We start from the raw sequence: 12,423 nt of genomic DNA on the forward strand, positions 1-12,423 counted from the left end.
ATCGACAAATTGTTGATGTAGAAATGATATACAATTTTAATTATTATCACATCATCAATCACAATATTTGTATATCATTTCTACATCAATAATTTATTAACATTTAGCGGACTAAATTGGACTGTACAACTTAATTGCAACAATTCATTATGTTCAATCTAAAAATTACAACAAATTTAAGTTTGGGGACGAAAACTGTAATTCTCCCTTAAAACTTTTTAAAAGTGAGATAATTATTTTAAAATAATAGAAGAAATTTAGGTCAGCTCTAATGTTTTTTACCTATTTATTAATTGAGTAAATTTTAAATACCACCATATAGTTTCGTACTTTCTCACTTTATTTAGTACCTTATGATTTAAAATGTATTAATTTAGTATCCTGTGATTTTATTTTTTTCTTTTCGTCACCCTTTCTATTAACTTTTTGTTAAATAATATACAAAAAAAAGTCAGATATCCCACCTATAGTTTATCGAATATTCATTTTAGTACCTTTAGTTTTATCTTTGTCACTGATTTAATGAAAAAAAATAGTATAGTGGATAACAAAAAGAGAATAATAAAATTACAGATAGGAAAATGAAACATTTTAAGCTATAGAACATGGAATTGAGAAATTAAGAAAGTTTAGGGTGGTATTTGAAAGTTTTCCTTATTAATTTGGAATTGGAAATATGCGGAGACTTGGCCACGCGTTTCACGCCTTCTCCGCTCGTTCGTCACCCGTGCCCACCTCGCGCGCCTCCAACCCGGACTTTCTTTTTGTCCGAGCGTCCGCATCAAATTGTTTTATGCGAGAAAGGGCACGCCTAAATTCGCCACTCTCCTGTTTAGCTTTTTTTTTTTTTTTTTTTTTTTTTTTTTTTTTTTTTGTAAAGATTAATTGCATATATGTTTCTACAAATATAGTAAATTTAAAAGTTGGATTTGAAAACTATTCCGGACCCTAGCTATTTAAAAGTTGGATTCGGGATCGGGTCCAAATCGGATATGGATATAACATATCCGGACCCATACCCGAAACTTTAATGGATAATTTTTTTTACTTGTGTAGTGTCCATTTTTTATCAGGTCTGGTTCGGGTCTGGATAGGGTCCGGATCGGTTATGGTAAATCAGATATTTTGGACAACTTTACTTATTTGCTATTAAAATATAAATAGTTCTCTAACAATAACAAATCGAAGGGATATACTTGAAAATATTAGAACTTTTGTAAGGACAATAAATGAAGTTTGAACTTTATAGGGATATATTTGTGATTCACTATATTTGCAGAAATCTGTATGCATTTAATCCTTTTTTTACAATTTTTTTCCCATAATCTAATTTTAAAAAAGAAAAATTATAAATGCAGTATTCAAATTATACGGTGCCTAATAATTTATTTCTCAAATTTAAATTTATTATAATTTTTTTAGTGAATTTTTTTTATCAGTGGCCATCTAGTTCTGCAGCCTAATTTAGTTGATTAAATATTAATATATCGCTAATATAAAAGTGATTCAACAGTGTTGTAATTAATTTCGTGATAATAATTAAAATACAACCCTTCTACAGATCAATCACTAAACAGAATAGCAAAATAAATTTTTTTTCAAAATTATAGAACAATAAAATACAGATTATAAGTCATTATCTTATTTTATTGTATTATTCTATAATATTAAAAAAGATTATTTTGTAATTTTAATCGCATATTTTTATAGTGAAACGAAAATAAAATTAGTTAAAATAATATTTAAGAAACACATAGTTTGAAAGTTTCTCGCTTTTTTTTTTTTCTTTTTTCTTTGGCACACGTTTTTTACCTTATAAAATAATAATCCTTTCAAGTCCACTCAACGTGGATTATATTCCTTTCCATGAAGATTCTGTCCATACATTCGATGTCTCTAATGCTCAAATATCTATCACATATGTAACACTTTAATATACAAAATCTAAAATTTAAGAAAATATATTAAAATAGAATTATTAAATTTAATAAAAGTGCAAATAAATTTAATAAATTCAATATTTTTTTTATTAAAGCAACTTAGTTATTATAAATAATTAAAACTCAATAAAACCTCAATAAAATAAATTAAGAGGGCTATTTAGTGTTACTTATTGTTATTTTTACTATACTTTATTATTATATATATTATATTAGATCGACAGCGTGAATTACGCGTTAAATAGATTATTATTTTAAATTTTTTTAAAACAAGTAAATTAATGCCGGTGCATTTGGACTTTGGAGTTTATTTTTATAAATAAATAATATTAGATTGGTCAAATCGAAATTGGTTAGATAAAATAATTTCTATTTAAAAAATAAAACAATAAAAATTTTTTGTATATTTTTTAATTTAATTAATAAAGGATGGTCCTTATCCTAAAATTAAAAAATCAGGAAAAAAAATAAATCTAATAAAAAAAAACCATGGTCCGCAACGTAGACGCTATGGGGGACCACACGTTGTTGCTAATTGGGCCGCACTGTGTGGGGTCCACTACACGGCCGTATCTAAAATCGCGGGGAAAGAGAGCTCTGACGTGGACGTTTCTCATTGGCTACTAGACCTGTTTCGTGTTCTACGAAAAACACGCAATCGAACCTCACAAAATCCCTATACATTTGGGCCCGACCCCTCTCCCTCTTCGTCTCTCCCACCTCTCATCTCCTTCCTCTGATTCTCTAATTCAAACCCTAACCCTAATTTATTTCAATAACCAATGGAGCTCTAACCCTAACCCTAACCCTAACCCTAACCCTAACTTTATTGGGGAGACGATTCGGAGAATACCTCCAAAAGGCGAAAGGAGCGGTCCCCGTTTCGTTTCCCCCTCCGCTTTTTGGCTTCGGTCGATCCCACCAAAGATTCGCAAATCGACCCCCATAAAGCCCCCCGTCCAAATCCGATCTCGGCGCCGTGTCCCACCTCCTCACCATGCGCGGCGCCGTGTGCCCCCAAACCCTAGACGCGGCGATCCCCCTCCCCCACCTCCTCTTCGCCCAGAAGCCCCCCACCACGTCGCCGCCGCACCCCGACGCCGGCGCCGGCGCCGGCGACGGCGCCGGCCGGGGGACGGGGCTGAGCCAGGAGGAGCAGAAGCGGATCGCGGCGCACCGCGCGGTGGAGCAGGTGGAGTCGGGGATGGTGGTGGGGCTGGGGACGGGCTCGACCGCGGCGCACGCGCTGGACCGGCTCGGCGAGCTCCTCCGCCGCGGCGCGCTCCGCGACGTGGTGGGCATCCCCACCTCGCTCAAAACCGCCGCCCACGCCGCCGCCGTGGGGATCCCCCTCTCCGACCTCGACTCCCACCCCCGCGTCGACCTCTCCATCGACGGCGCCGACGAGGTCGACCCCTCCCTCAACCTCGTCAAGGGCCGCGGCGGCTCCCTCCTCCGCGAGAAGATGATCGAGGCCGCGAGCGACCGCTTCGTCGTCATCGTCGACGACTCCAAGCTCGTCCCCCGCCTCGGCGCCAGCGCCCTCGCCGTCCCCGTCGAGGTCGTCCCCTTTTGCCACAACTACACTCTAACCCAACTTAAAACCCTCCTCAATCAACAACCCCATTTCTCCGGTGCCAAATTGCGCACCGCCGCCGACGGCTCCCCCTTCCTTACCGACAATTCTAACTATATCATCGATTTGTACTTCGAGGACGGGATCACCGGCGATTTGAATGCGATCAGCGACGGCATTTTGAGGCTCACCGGTGTCGTCGAGCACGGGATGTTCCTCGGCATCGCCACCGAGGTGATCGTCGCCAATAAGGACGGCAGTGTCGTCGTGTTGAATAAGTAGATGATGCGGAACTAAATGCTTTGTTCGCGACGCAGTGGTGAAGTGGAATTTTGTTGTATCTTTCCATTTTTTGCTGTTTTACCGATTATGATCCGTAATCTAATATACCGAGTTACTACTATAAGATGCTGAATTGCTTGTTTTTTGGTGAGTTTGGTACAAAATTTCAAGTTGCGATTCGAAATCAAATATGCTCTTGAATTTTCCGCCAATTATCGATGATCATCCATAGTTTCTCAGTGTGAGGATGGATTAGTGCTGCTTTGTGGATTGTTGTTCTTGCTCTAATTTAGCTGAGTTAAGATATAAACACAAGTACTCCACTTTTTCTCTATTTGCTCAAATTTAGCGATTTTTGTTGCTTGATGTAGTTTGTGAACTGCGAATCGTAGAAAAGTCGATTTGAGATTTCGTACTGTCGATTGCGCCACGATGCCTATATCTGACATATAATATTTTGATTCTGCTCTGTGCTTTTCTTGTGTATTTGTAGCAAATTTCTAAGATGATGTTGAGGATTTTTGCTTTAGATTTGTGTAGTTAACTTGTTAGTAGTAGGCCTGGTACTTAGGGATGCAAATGGATCCGGGGTGGTGGAGCTCCCGCCCCGGTCCCCTCCGAATGGGAGGGAGGAAATAAACGAATTCGGGGCAGAAAACAGGAAAAATTTTTGATCCGTCCCGAATTCGCCCCGTCATGATCTGTTCCGAATCCGTCCCGAATGTATGCCTTTAAAATTTTTCTACATGTATGTATTTAAAATTTTTGAATTTTGTTACGAGTTGTGATTGATATTTTTGATTTTTATAGTTGTTATTATTAATTATATATAGCTTGATAATATTATCAATTAATATTAAAATTTTGTTGATTTAGATTTATAAAATATTAACAATATTATAATTTATAAAACAAATACTATTTGGCGGGGTGGATTCGGGGCGCTGGTGGGAGGCGGGTTATAAGACGGGGCGGATTATGGGATAACTATTTTCAATCCATCACGGATTCGGGGCGGGAGGCGGGGCGGATTTTTTATAGTCGGGGCGGGAGGCGCGGCGGGGCTCCCTCCCCCAGATCCGCCCCGTTTGCATCCCTAAGTACTTGTTGCCCTTGTTGTTTTCATGGTTGTGATAACTAAGATGTTGATAAAATAAGCCCGCGGATTTTGGATCTTTGTTGTAATACTCTTGATAGTGCAACTTCATCGCTTTTCTGATAGGTATGTTTGCTTTAATAATGCTTTTTGCATTTCCGTTTATCGCCTTTATGACGTATGATTTGAAACTTTGTATGGATGGAATAATGCTTTTCGCGATTCCGTTTATCACTGTTATGACATATGATTTAAAATTTAGTTAGTTAATTCACGAATTAGTGAAAATTCGAATTAAACTATCCGTTTACGAATTTTTCTCAAAAAAAGAATTGTTTGTGAATTTTTGAGCCAGCTGAATTATTCGCGAATTATTTTTAAATTATTTAAAATATAAACAAAAAATTTATAATTTTTATTTTTAAATATAAATTATTTTATATTTTATATTTTCTATTTTATATTTAATACCGAATTCGTTTTTTTAGCCGAAATTTTTAACGATTTTAAAAATCCGTACTAAATTTTTGCCAAATCCGAATTAACTAAGTATAATTTGAAACTCTATTTATGTGGATGGAATAATGAAACTTCGTACTGATAACCGCAGTATATATTTACTAATGCAGCTTCTATGTCAAAAGATATTGTAAAATCAATTTATTTTGGGCTTTTTTCACATTTTAGCCCCTTATAATTTTTTTTTCATAAATAACTTCGTAAAATTTATAATTACAAAACTGTTTTTATTTCCGCCACGCAAGCACACAATATTATATTATTCTTTGGATATATCTCATGATCTCATCTCAATTAGAGTTTTTAGAAATATTAGTACTCATAATACAATGACATAATCAACACGAAGAATAGAAAAATAGTAAGTAAACCATTTAGTATAAAGCAACAATTTTAAAAGTAATTATTTTTTTAAATAAGCAACAAATTTTCATTTATAATTTAAAAGTAAAATATAATTCGAGAAATATGATTTGTAAGAATTAAATTTTTAAAATTTAATAATTGTTTATATATAAGTCTTTTGAATATTATTAAATAAACAAGTTCCGTAAGCAGATGCATTCAATTTTAGTGCGGTGTATGAAATTTATATACACCGGCTGCAGGGAATAGTTTTACTCGGCAACGCGTGTTCCGCTTTTTAATCGCGAGTTGGATCACACACGCATTCAATTTGGACGGTTCAGATCTACCATCCCTCCAAATCCAACGGTTACGATTCACTCTGACCACGTCCACTCTAATTATATGAGATTCGCACACCACACCATACTCGCGTACGCGTTCACGAATCACGAGGCCTATCTATATGTATATAACGCTCCGCTAACGTACACGGCCCCCTGAGGGCGCATTTTAGCGAAAGGAGCTTGGTCGAAGCAATTCGAGTATTAAATCGCCTTCTCGAAGTTTCTTCGGAGACCCATCGCCTGCTTTGTCTCCCCCTCCCTCTTCGCCTCTTCGGTGAGTTTCTAGGGTCTTAATTCAACAATATCCTCCTCGATCTCTTGTTTTCTTGCAATTGATGCTTCGGCGCCTCCAGATCCCTCTTTTTCCCCAAAATTTTCGGTGTTTTTGGGATCTTTTTGGTGATAATATCGTAAAGATTCTGACTTCAGTGTTGTTGTGGTAGATGCGCTTCAGATCTTGGAATCTGAGGTGGTTTCCTTCTCATTTGACGCGTGATTAGGGTTTTATCAGCTTAGTTTAGGGTTTAGGGTTTTCGATTCGATCTGTGTATGTAAATTAGGGTTTCTCCCTTGCCTTTGGTTTTGAGATTTTATCTGTGGCGATTACCACATTTGAATCTTTGCGCCATTTTGCAATACTTTGTTGTTTAAATCCTTTGATGATTATTAAGTTAACATTTAGTTGCTCGCTTGCTCTTGTATGCCTGTTTGGTTGCATGACATTAAATACGAATTGATTATATATTTTTGTTTTTGTGGTCTAATTGTGTTCTTTTTTCGGTTCTTGTGTTCTGTGATGCGAATTTATGATCGATATGTTAGTATATTGATTGTTCTGTAAAGGTGGGATATCTTTCCATTTACTGATAACTTGCAAATGACCTTTCAACTTGCATTTAGATCTATGTCTACTGGAACATAGTAGGAGATTCTCCAATCGGTAGTCAATTCTGAGAGTTTGCATCACTGATTTGTTCTTGATTTCGGCTGGAGTTTTGAAGCTTCGGTTCTTGGCTGATTTGTTTCCAATATCGTTGAAAGGCTAGAATAATTTATAAAGTTTGAATCTCATCGTAGACGCACAGCTCTGTTGTATAATTAACATAGTTTGGAAGACTGCTGTTATGAATTAGTATTGCTGATTTATGCTTCTTCTAAGTCACAAAGAGTGAAAGATATTATACAAGTAGTTCATCAAAAGCCGAGAAATCCTTATATGCTTTACCTGTCAACCAATTCTTCGATTTTCATTAATTAGCTTCGATTTTTATTGTAAATGTATAAGAGAAGTATCTGTTGTATAGTGGAAATCTCAGTTGTCTCCCGCATCAGATTTCATCAGGATTAATTTTAGATCGAAGGTTAAAACACTTTTTGAGTGTTCAGTGCTTCAATTGCAAAGTGATTGGTGATGCGAGTGCAAGTTGGGAATTCCAAGATTGTTTCCTAAGTTTAACTTGCATGGTTCTAACACTTATTCCAAGGGATTTTGGAGGGCAGTTAAAGTCTGCTGAAAATCCTCTAATCTCTTCTAGGAGAGGTATTAAATGGACAAGTGCAGTACTGCAGTGGTGGAAAGAATATCTCTCAATGAAGACAGGAAAACTTGCATAGTGCAACTTTACAAATCAGTCTAAGAACAAGGCTTCTTCTAATATCGACTGTCAAGTTTTTTAAAACTGGTGCAAGCATCCACCCTTCCGGATACGTGCTTGAGCGTACACCGCATCAGCTTATTGCGTAGGCACCATATAGTCATTACAATGTGAGTGAGCCGCCCACTGTGCATTTTAACAGACACAGGTGGGCATAGTGTGATATGTCTACAATTATAACTAGCTACTAAAAGATGAGTAGGCATAGCATGATGTTGTTGTTTTTTACATGATAGTCTATTTGTTTCTCTTGTAACTTGTTTGGCTGTGAAACATCTAACTTTAACCTAACTTTAACAGAAAGAAAAGGTAGAACTGACGCGTATAATTTTCTGATTTTTCTCTTTTTATGACTATGATTTCTCGTCTGTTTTGCTATTCTTTCTAGTATTTCTTGAAGTTTCAACGGCTGTTAGCTAACTTTTGATATTGGTTCTATTTATAGATTCTTGCTTCCAGTGGAAAGCAGAAATCCGCCATTTCTGATTATAAGGGTGTAGTGCGGCTTGTGTGCAAGGCCTTTTGCATAAGGTAAGAAAGTTGATCACATGCTTCCTTTTGGCATCTCGTTGTATATTTTATTTGTTTATGAAATTTTCATATATGCTTATCTTCTGCCTGCTAAGATTAGGCATCAATTTTATGCACTTGTTTTAGTCAGTAGTCAGTCTGATGGAGTAATACATTTTGTCCATTCTAAAAAAAAAAAAAGAGTAGAAGTTTTGAAATATCTGTGAAAAGCAAGATGCCCATACGTAGAGATATATATCATGTAGTCTGCTTCCTTGCGCATTCTCTGGATGGGGAAATAAATTGATTAGAAGTTTTAAATATTTGTTACCCCAAAGACTAAGATAATGAAATGCTTAACAATCTTTATTAGAGAACTACAAGTTTATTCTGAAATAGTAGTGATACATGTGCTAAAGTGGCAATTTATACTTTTTTTTTGGAATCCAGCTGATTCTTGTTGTTTCGGATTTTGACTGTTCCAAGCTCGTTATTTTACTGGCAATTTTCAATTGCAAGCTAAAAATTCATTTCGCATGGATTTCTTTTTGTAAATTCTAATAAACCCTTTATTTTTGCCTTGGACTTGTTGGGTCTAGGATGCAGGAATATCCGTTTTCATTTTGCCGACCTTCCGCTTTAACTTGTTTATATGTTATCATTTGTTTCTCTTGGTAAATATTTGTGCATTTGCAAAATCTTTCTTTTACGTGGCAATACCAAACACCAAATCACTTATATCTGCTCGAGTCATCTCTAGAGCATGGGGTGTTCAAAGAGCTAACATTGGTTTTTTCTCATTTGTGAGATGCACTTCTTTGCATCATCTCACCATTATGCAGGTGTCGAGTCTATATCTTATAGCACCATCAAATGGACAGCAGGAGATTCCTGCAGCTGGTCGAGGAGAAGAAGAAGCGGATCCTCGAGAAGAAGGAAGCCCCGCTGAAATGGGAACAGAAGCTCGAAACTGCAGCCAAGGCAAAAGCTGATGCGGAAGCAAAAGAGAGGAAGCTGAAGGCCTCTAAGACAAAGAGGAAGGCCGACTCTGCCTCGGATTACGATAGTGATTCTGATAGCAGCGACGATGAGCGGAAGCACAGGAAGAAGCGGTCTCACAAAAAGCACCGGAAACACAATAGATCGAAGCGGAGGAGCTCGAGTGATGCGAGCAGCAGCGATGATTACGATAGTGGCTTTGAGGGAGATCGACATAGGAAGAGGAATTCTCATAAGCGGAAACACAGGCGCCATTCCCATTCTGATGATTCAGACTCTAGCAACGAAGATGATGACGTGAGAGCTGTCCGAAGAAGCCATTCGAGGCACCACAAAAGACGGCACTTGTCGTCAGATGACGACTCAGGGCCGGAATCCGGAGAGAGGAAGGGCTGGGTGAAGCACAAGCACCGCCACCACCAGAGCTCGAGCGCAGAAGACTCGACCTCGGGTACTGACGACAATCGCAGGCGCGAGCGGAGGAACCACTCTGTTGGTAAATCATCGGAAGAGGACGGGGAGGAGTCTGGGAAGCCGAGAAAGCCCCACCACAAGCATGAGTATCACCGCCACGGCAGTCATCGGCACCACCATGGGCACCGCCACAACCACCACCACGACCAACATCACGGAACTGCGGCGGAACCCAACGGGAAGTCGGAGGAGAACGAGGGGAAGCATTCTCCTGATGGAGCGAAAAACGCAGAAGATGCTTGAGATAGTCTGATTATTCCTGCCTTTCTTTGGATTGGAGGAACTCGGTTCTGAAAGTGCCAAAATTTCTTTCCGACTTGCAGACTGCTATGGTTGCTTGTACTAGGTTTTCTGCTTAATTGTGGTCGGCTCGTTTGTATGATACGATTGCTGATCTCCTGCTTCAATTTGTTTTTATAACTAATCTGTAGGCATCATGGAAGTCTTTCACATTTATGCGTTTGGAATCTAAAAATTGTCTGTAAATGTATTGGTGGCATTGTGTTGTTTCCAGTCAAGCATGTATATTTCCCTTCTCTTCTCACTTCTTAAACAAGAAGATGTGAGGCGGTGGAATCTAAGGAAGATGATAGATTAAACCTCTAATTTCCAAAGACTCCTGAAGTCAGCCAAATTAAGACTCCAGTATCCTATGATCGGGCAGATTCGGCAATTTGAATCTTCTTTTGTCTGAACAGAAAACTACTGGGGGATTCTGAAGCATAGCCCGATTCTGCAATTTGAATCTTCTTTTGTCTGAGCGGAAAACTACTGTGGGATTCTGAAGCATAAGAACCTACTTAAATCAACGCTAGCAGATGCGCCGTGCAGTGTCCAAGCTTGTACGCGGCTAGGCCCAAGATGTATGAAAGTTCTTTTTAAGTTTATGCCCCACTTATGTCATGGTTTGAACCTCATCAATGTCGTGTTTCGGAACAACATGCATTCAACGTTTTATAGCTCATACAACATGATGAGGGGGCCTGCCCCAGTAAAGTTCTTTATCAGTATATTGAGGAAGAAGCAACATGTTTATGTTTACTGGGTAGTTAAGAGGATGGGAGGCATGATATTTGTATTGTTGGTCATGTAGTAAGTTTGATTTCACTTTACATGGCTATCTATAAAATAACGCCTTATCATTTAACAAAGAAATGATATATATTGGATGGAAAATGTTCTATCGTCCAATCGTCTGGATTCAATCTATACAAAGGCATACAAAATGCTGGGATATTTGAGTAAACTTAAATTAACTTAATTAAAAAATATAAAATTTGCGATTGTGAATTGGGCTTGTTTCTAATTTTCTATATGAAAATATTTGGAAAATGATATTATTAAATGCGAAAGCTATGCCAAATCATAAAAGGGAGAGATATGCAGTGCTATATGGGGCATAGGCAAATGAGAGGACGTAAGTTTTGCATGCTTATGGCGATCATATATTTACTAGATATGTGTTGTGTTAGAATTTAATTAAATTTGTAATAGAATACTATTTAAATTAGAATTATATTTAAATTTATTAGAGATCAATTAATTAATATTTAAATATTAAATCAAGTAGGATTCTTAATTACGTTAGAATTGGGTACGTTCTGATTAATGCTTTATACAAGAATCATGTGGAGTGCTCTTTCAGGGATTGTACTGCTAAAAATATTAGGTCAAGTGTTATATGCACCTCTTGTGAGGATACTTGAGTGAGTAGTTTTTGGAAATTTATATAAGAAAAGAGATAGACGAAAGAGATTCAGAAGAAGGGTTTACGTTGAAGCTAGGAGCAAGATGTTTCTTGATTAGTGAATTTTATTTCATTTGTATTTTTCTTGTTATGCAAATTCTTTCCTTTTGAATAAGATAGATTCATATATGAAAGAGGCTGACAATAAGTTCTTTCCAAATTAACTATTTGTTCCTCTGTTAGAGATGTTGCAGAAATGTATGCGATCGAGTAAATAACTCTACGAAGGAATGGATCAGATCGAATTGGAAAATGGAAAGATTTGTACAAGTTATACGTTTCGTCACCACTTTGTAGAAAATCGTTAGGTATAAATATGTCAGATACCTGTGACTCGATTGGTGAAATAGTCGCTCTCTCCAAAAAAATATTTTTTTTAACCGACGTACAAAGAAAATATTTTGTTGCGAATGAACAAGATATTGAGGAATTGTCCATATGTAAGATCATAATTATTGATACGGGTCTTTTCCACATAAAAAGGGAATCTTTTGTTACAATAGAACCAGAAGTGATGTGGATCATTCAAGAATCGAAGTCGATTAGTTTTTGTTGAAAAGACGGGAATCCTAATAAGTGGCAGGGCAATAAGTATTAGATAAATAGCAATTGGTACCAGAACGAATTACAGGTTCCCAAAATCTAGTATTGAGCGAGTACTAGATTCCCAACAATTAGTATCAGGGCTAAAAATTATCGATCCACAGGAGAGATCGATAAAGATGGCCATGAAAATCGAAATCGAGATGTTCGATGGTAAGAACAATTTCGACTTGTGGCTGATTAAATTACGGATAATCCTCGGACAGTAAGAGTTGGACAAGACGTTGAACGTGTAATATTTCAAAAATTTAATTGTCGAAATGACTACAGTTTCAACGACTGGTCGGCACTTCAATTGAGTGTCGGAACGCGTTAAAATTGTTTTGACGC

The 12,423-nt window shown here is 37.4% G+C and overlaps 2 protein-coding genes across 5 annotated transcripts; both read left to right on the top strand.

The window, feature by feature from the left end:
• Positions 2,808 to 4,062, top strand: LOC109709770 (probable ribose-5-phosphate isomerase 2). Its single transcript, XM_020232089.1, has one exon. The coding sequence runs from the start codon at positions 2,938 to 2,940 to the stop codon at positions 3,796 to 3,798; it is 861 nt and encodes a 286-aa protein (XP_020087678.1). The 5' UTR covers positions 2,808 to 2,937; the 3' UTR covers positions 3,799 to 4,062.
• Positions 6,248 to 10,288, top strand: LOC109710571 (sarcoplasmic reticulum histidine-rich calcium-binding protein). 4 transcript variants are annotated; one of them, XM_020233261.1, is made up of 3 exons: positions 6,248 to 6,379; positions 8,206 to 8,291; positions 9,079 to 10,288. In XM_020233261.1, exon 3 carries the CDS (start codon positions 9,144 to 9,146, stop codon positions 9,984 to 9,986), a length of 843 nt encoding a protein of 280 aa, XP_020088850.1. In that variant the 5' UTR covers positions 6,248 to 6,379; positions 8,206 to 8,291; positions 9,079 to 9,143; the 3' UTR covers positions 9,987 to 10,288. The 4 variants fall into 4 exon arrangements, with proteins under 4 accessions (XP_020088850.1, XP_020088852.1, XP_020088853.1 ...); XM_020233263.1 differs by having other exon boundaries at positions 9,113 to 10,288; XM_020233264.1 differs by lacking the exon at positions 6,248 to 6,379 and adding an exon at positions 6,396 to 6,574 and having other exon boundaries at positions 9,113 to 10,288.

This window comes from Ananas comosus, linkage group 5 (genome assembly GCF_001540865.1).
Source record: "Ananas comosus cultivar F153 linkage group 5, ASM154086v1, whole genome shotgun sequence".
NCBI classification, from domain to species: domain Eukaryota; kingdom Viridiplantae; phylum Streptophyta; class Magnoliopsida; order Poales; family Bromeliaceae; genus Ananas; species Ananas comosus.

What these genes read in the sequence shown, in the direction of transcription:
- LOC109709770 (XM_020232089.1), top strand. Translation starts at nt 2,938, where the DNA reads ATGCGCGGCGCCGTGTGCCCCCAAACCCTAGACGCGGCGATCCCCCTC.
- LOC109710571 (XM_020233261.1), top strand. Translation starts at nt 9,144, where the DNA reads ATGGACAGCAGGAGATTCCTGCAGCTGGTCGAGGAGAAGAAGAAGCGG.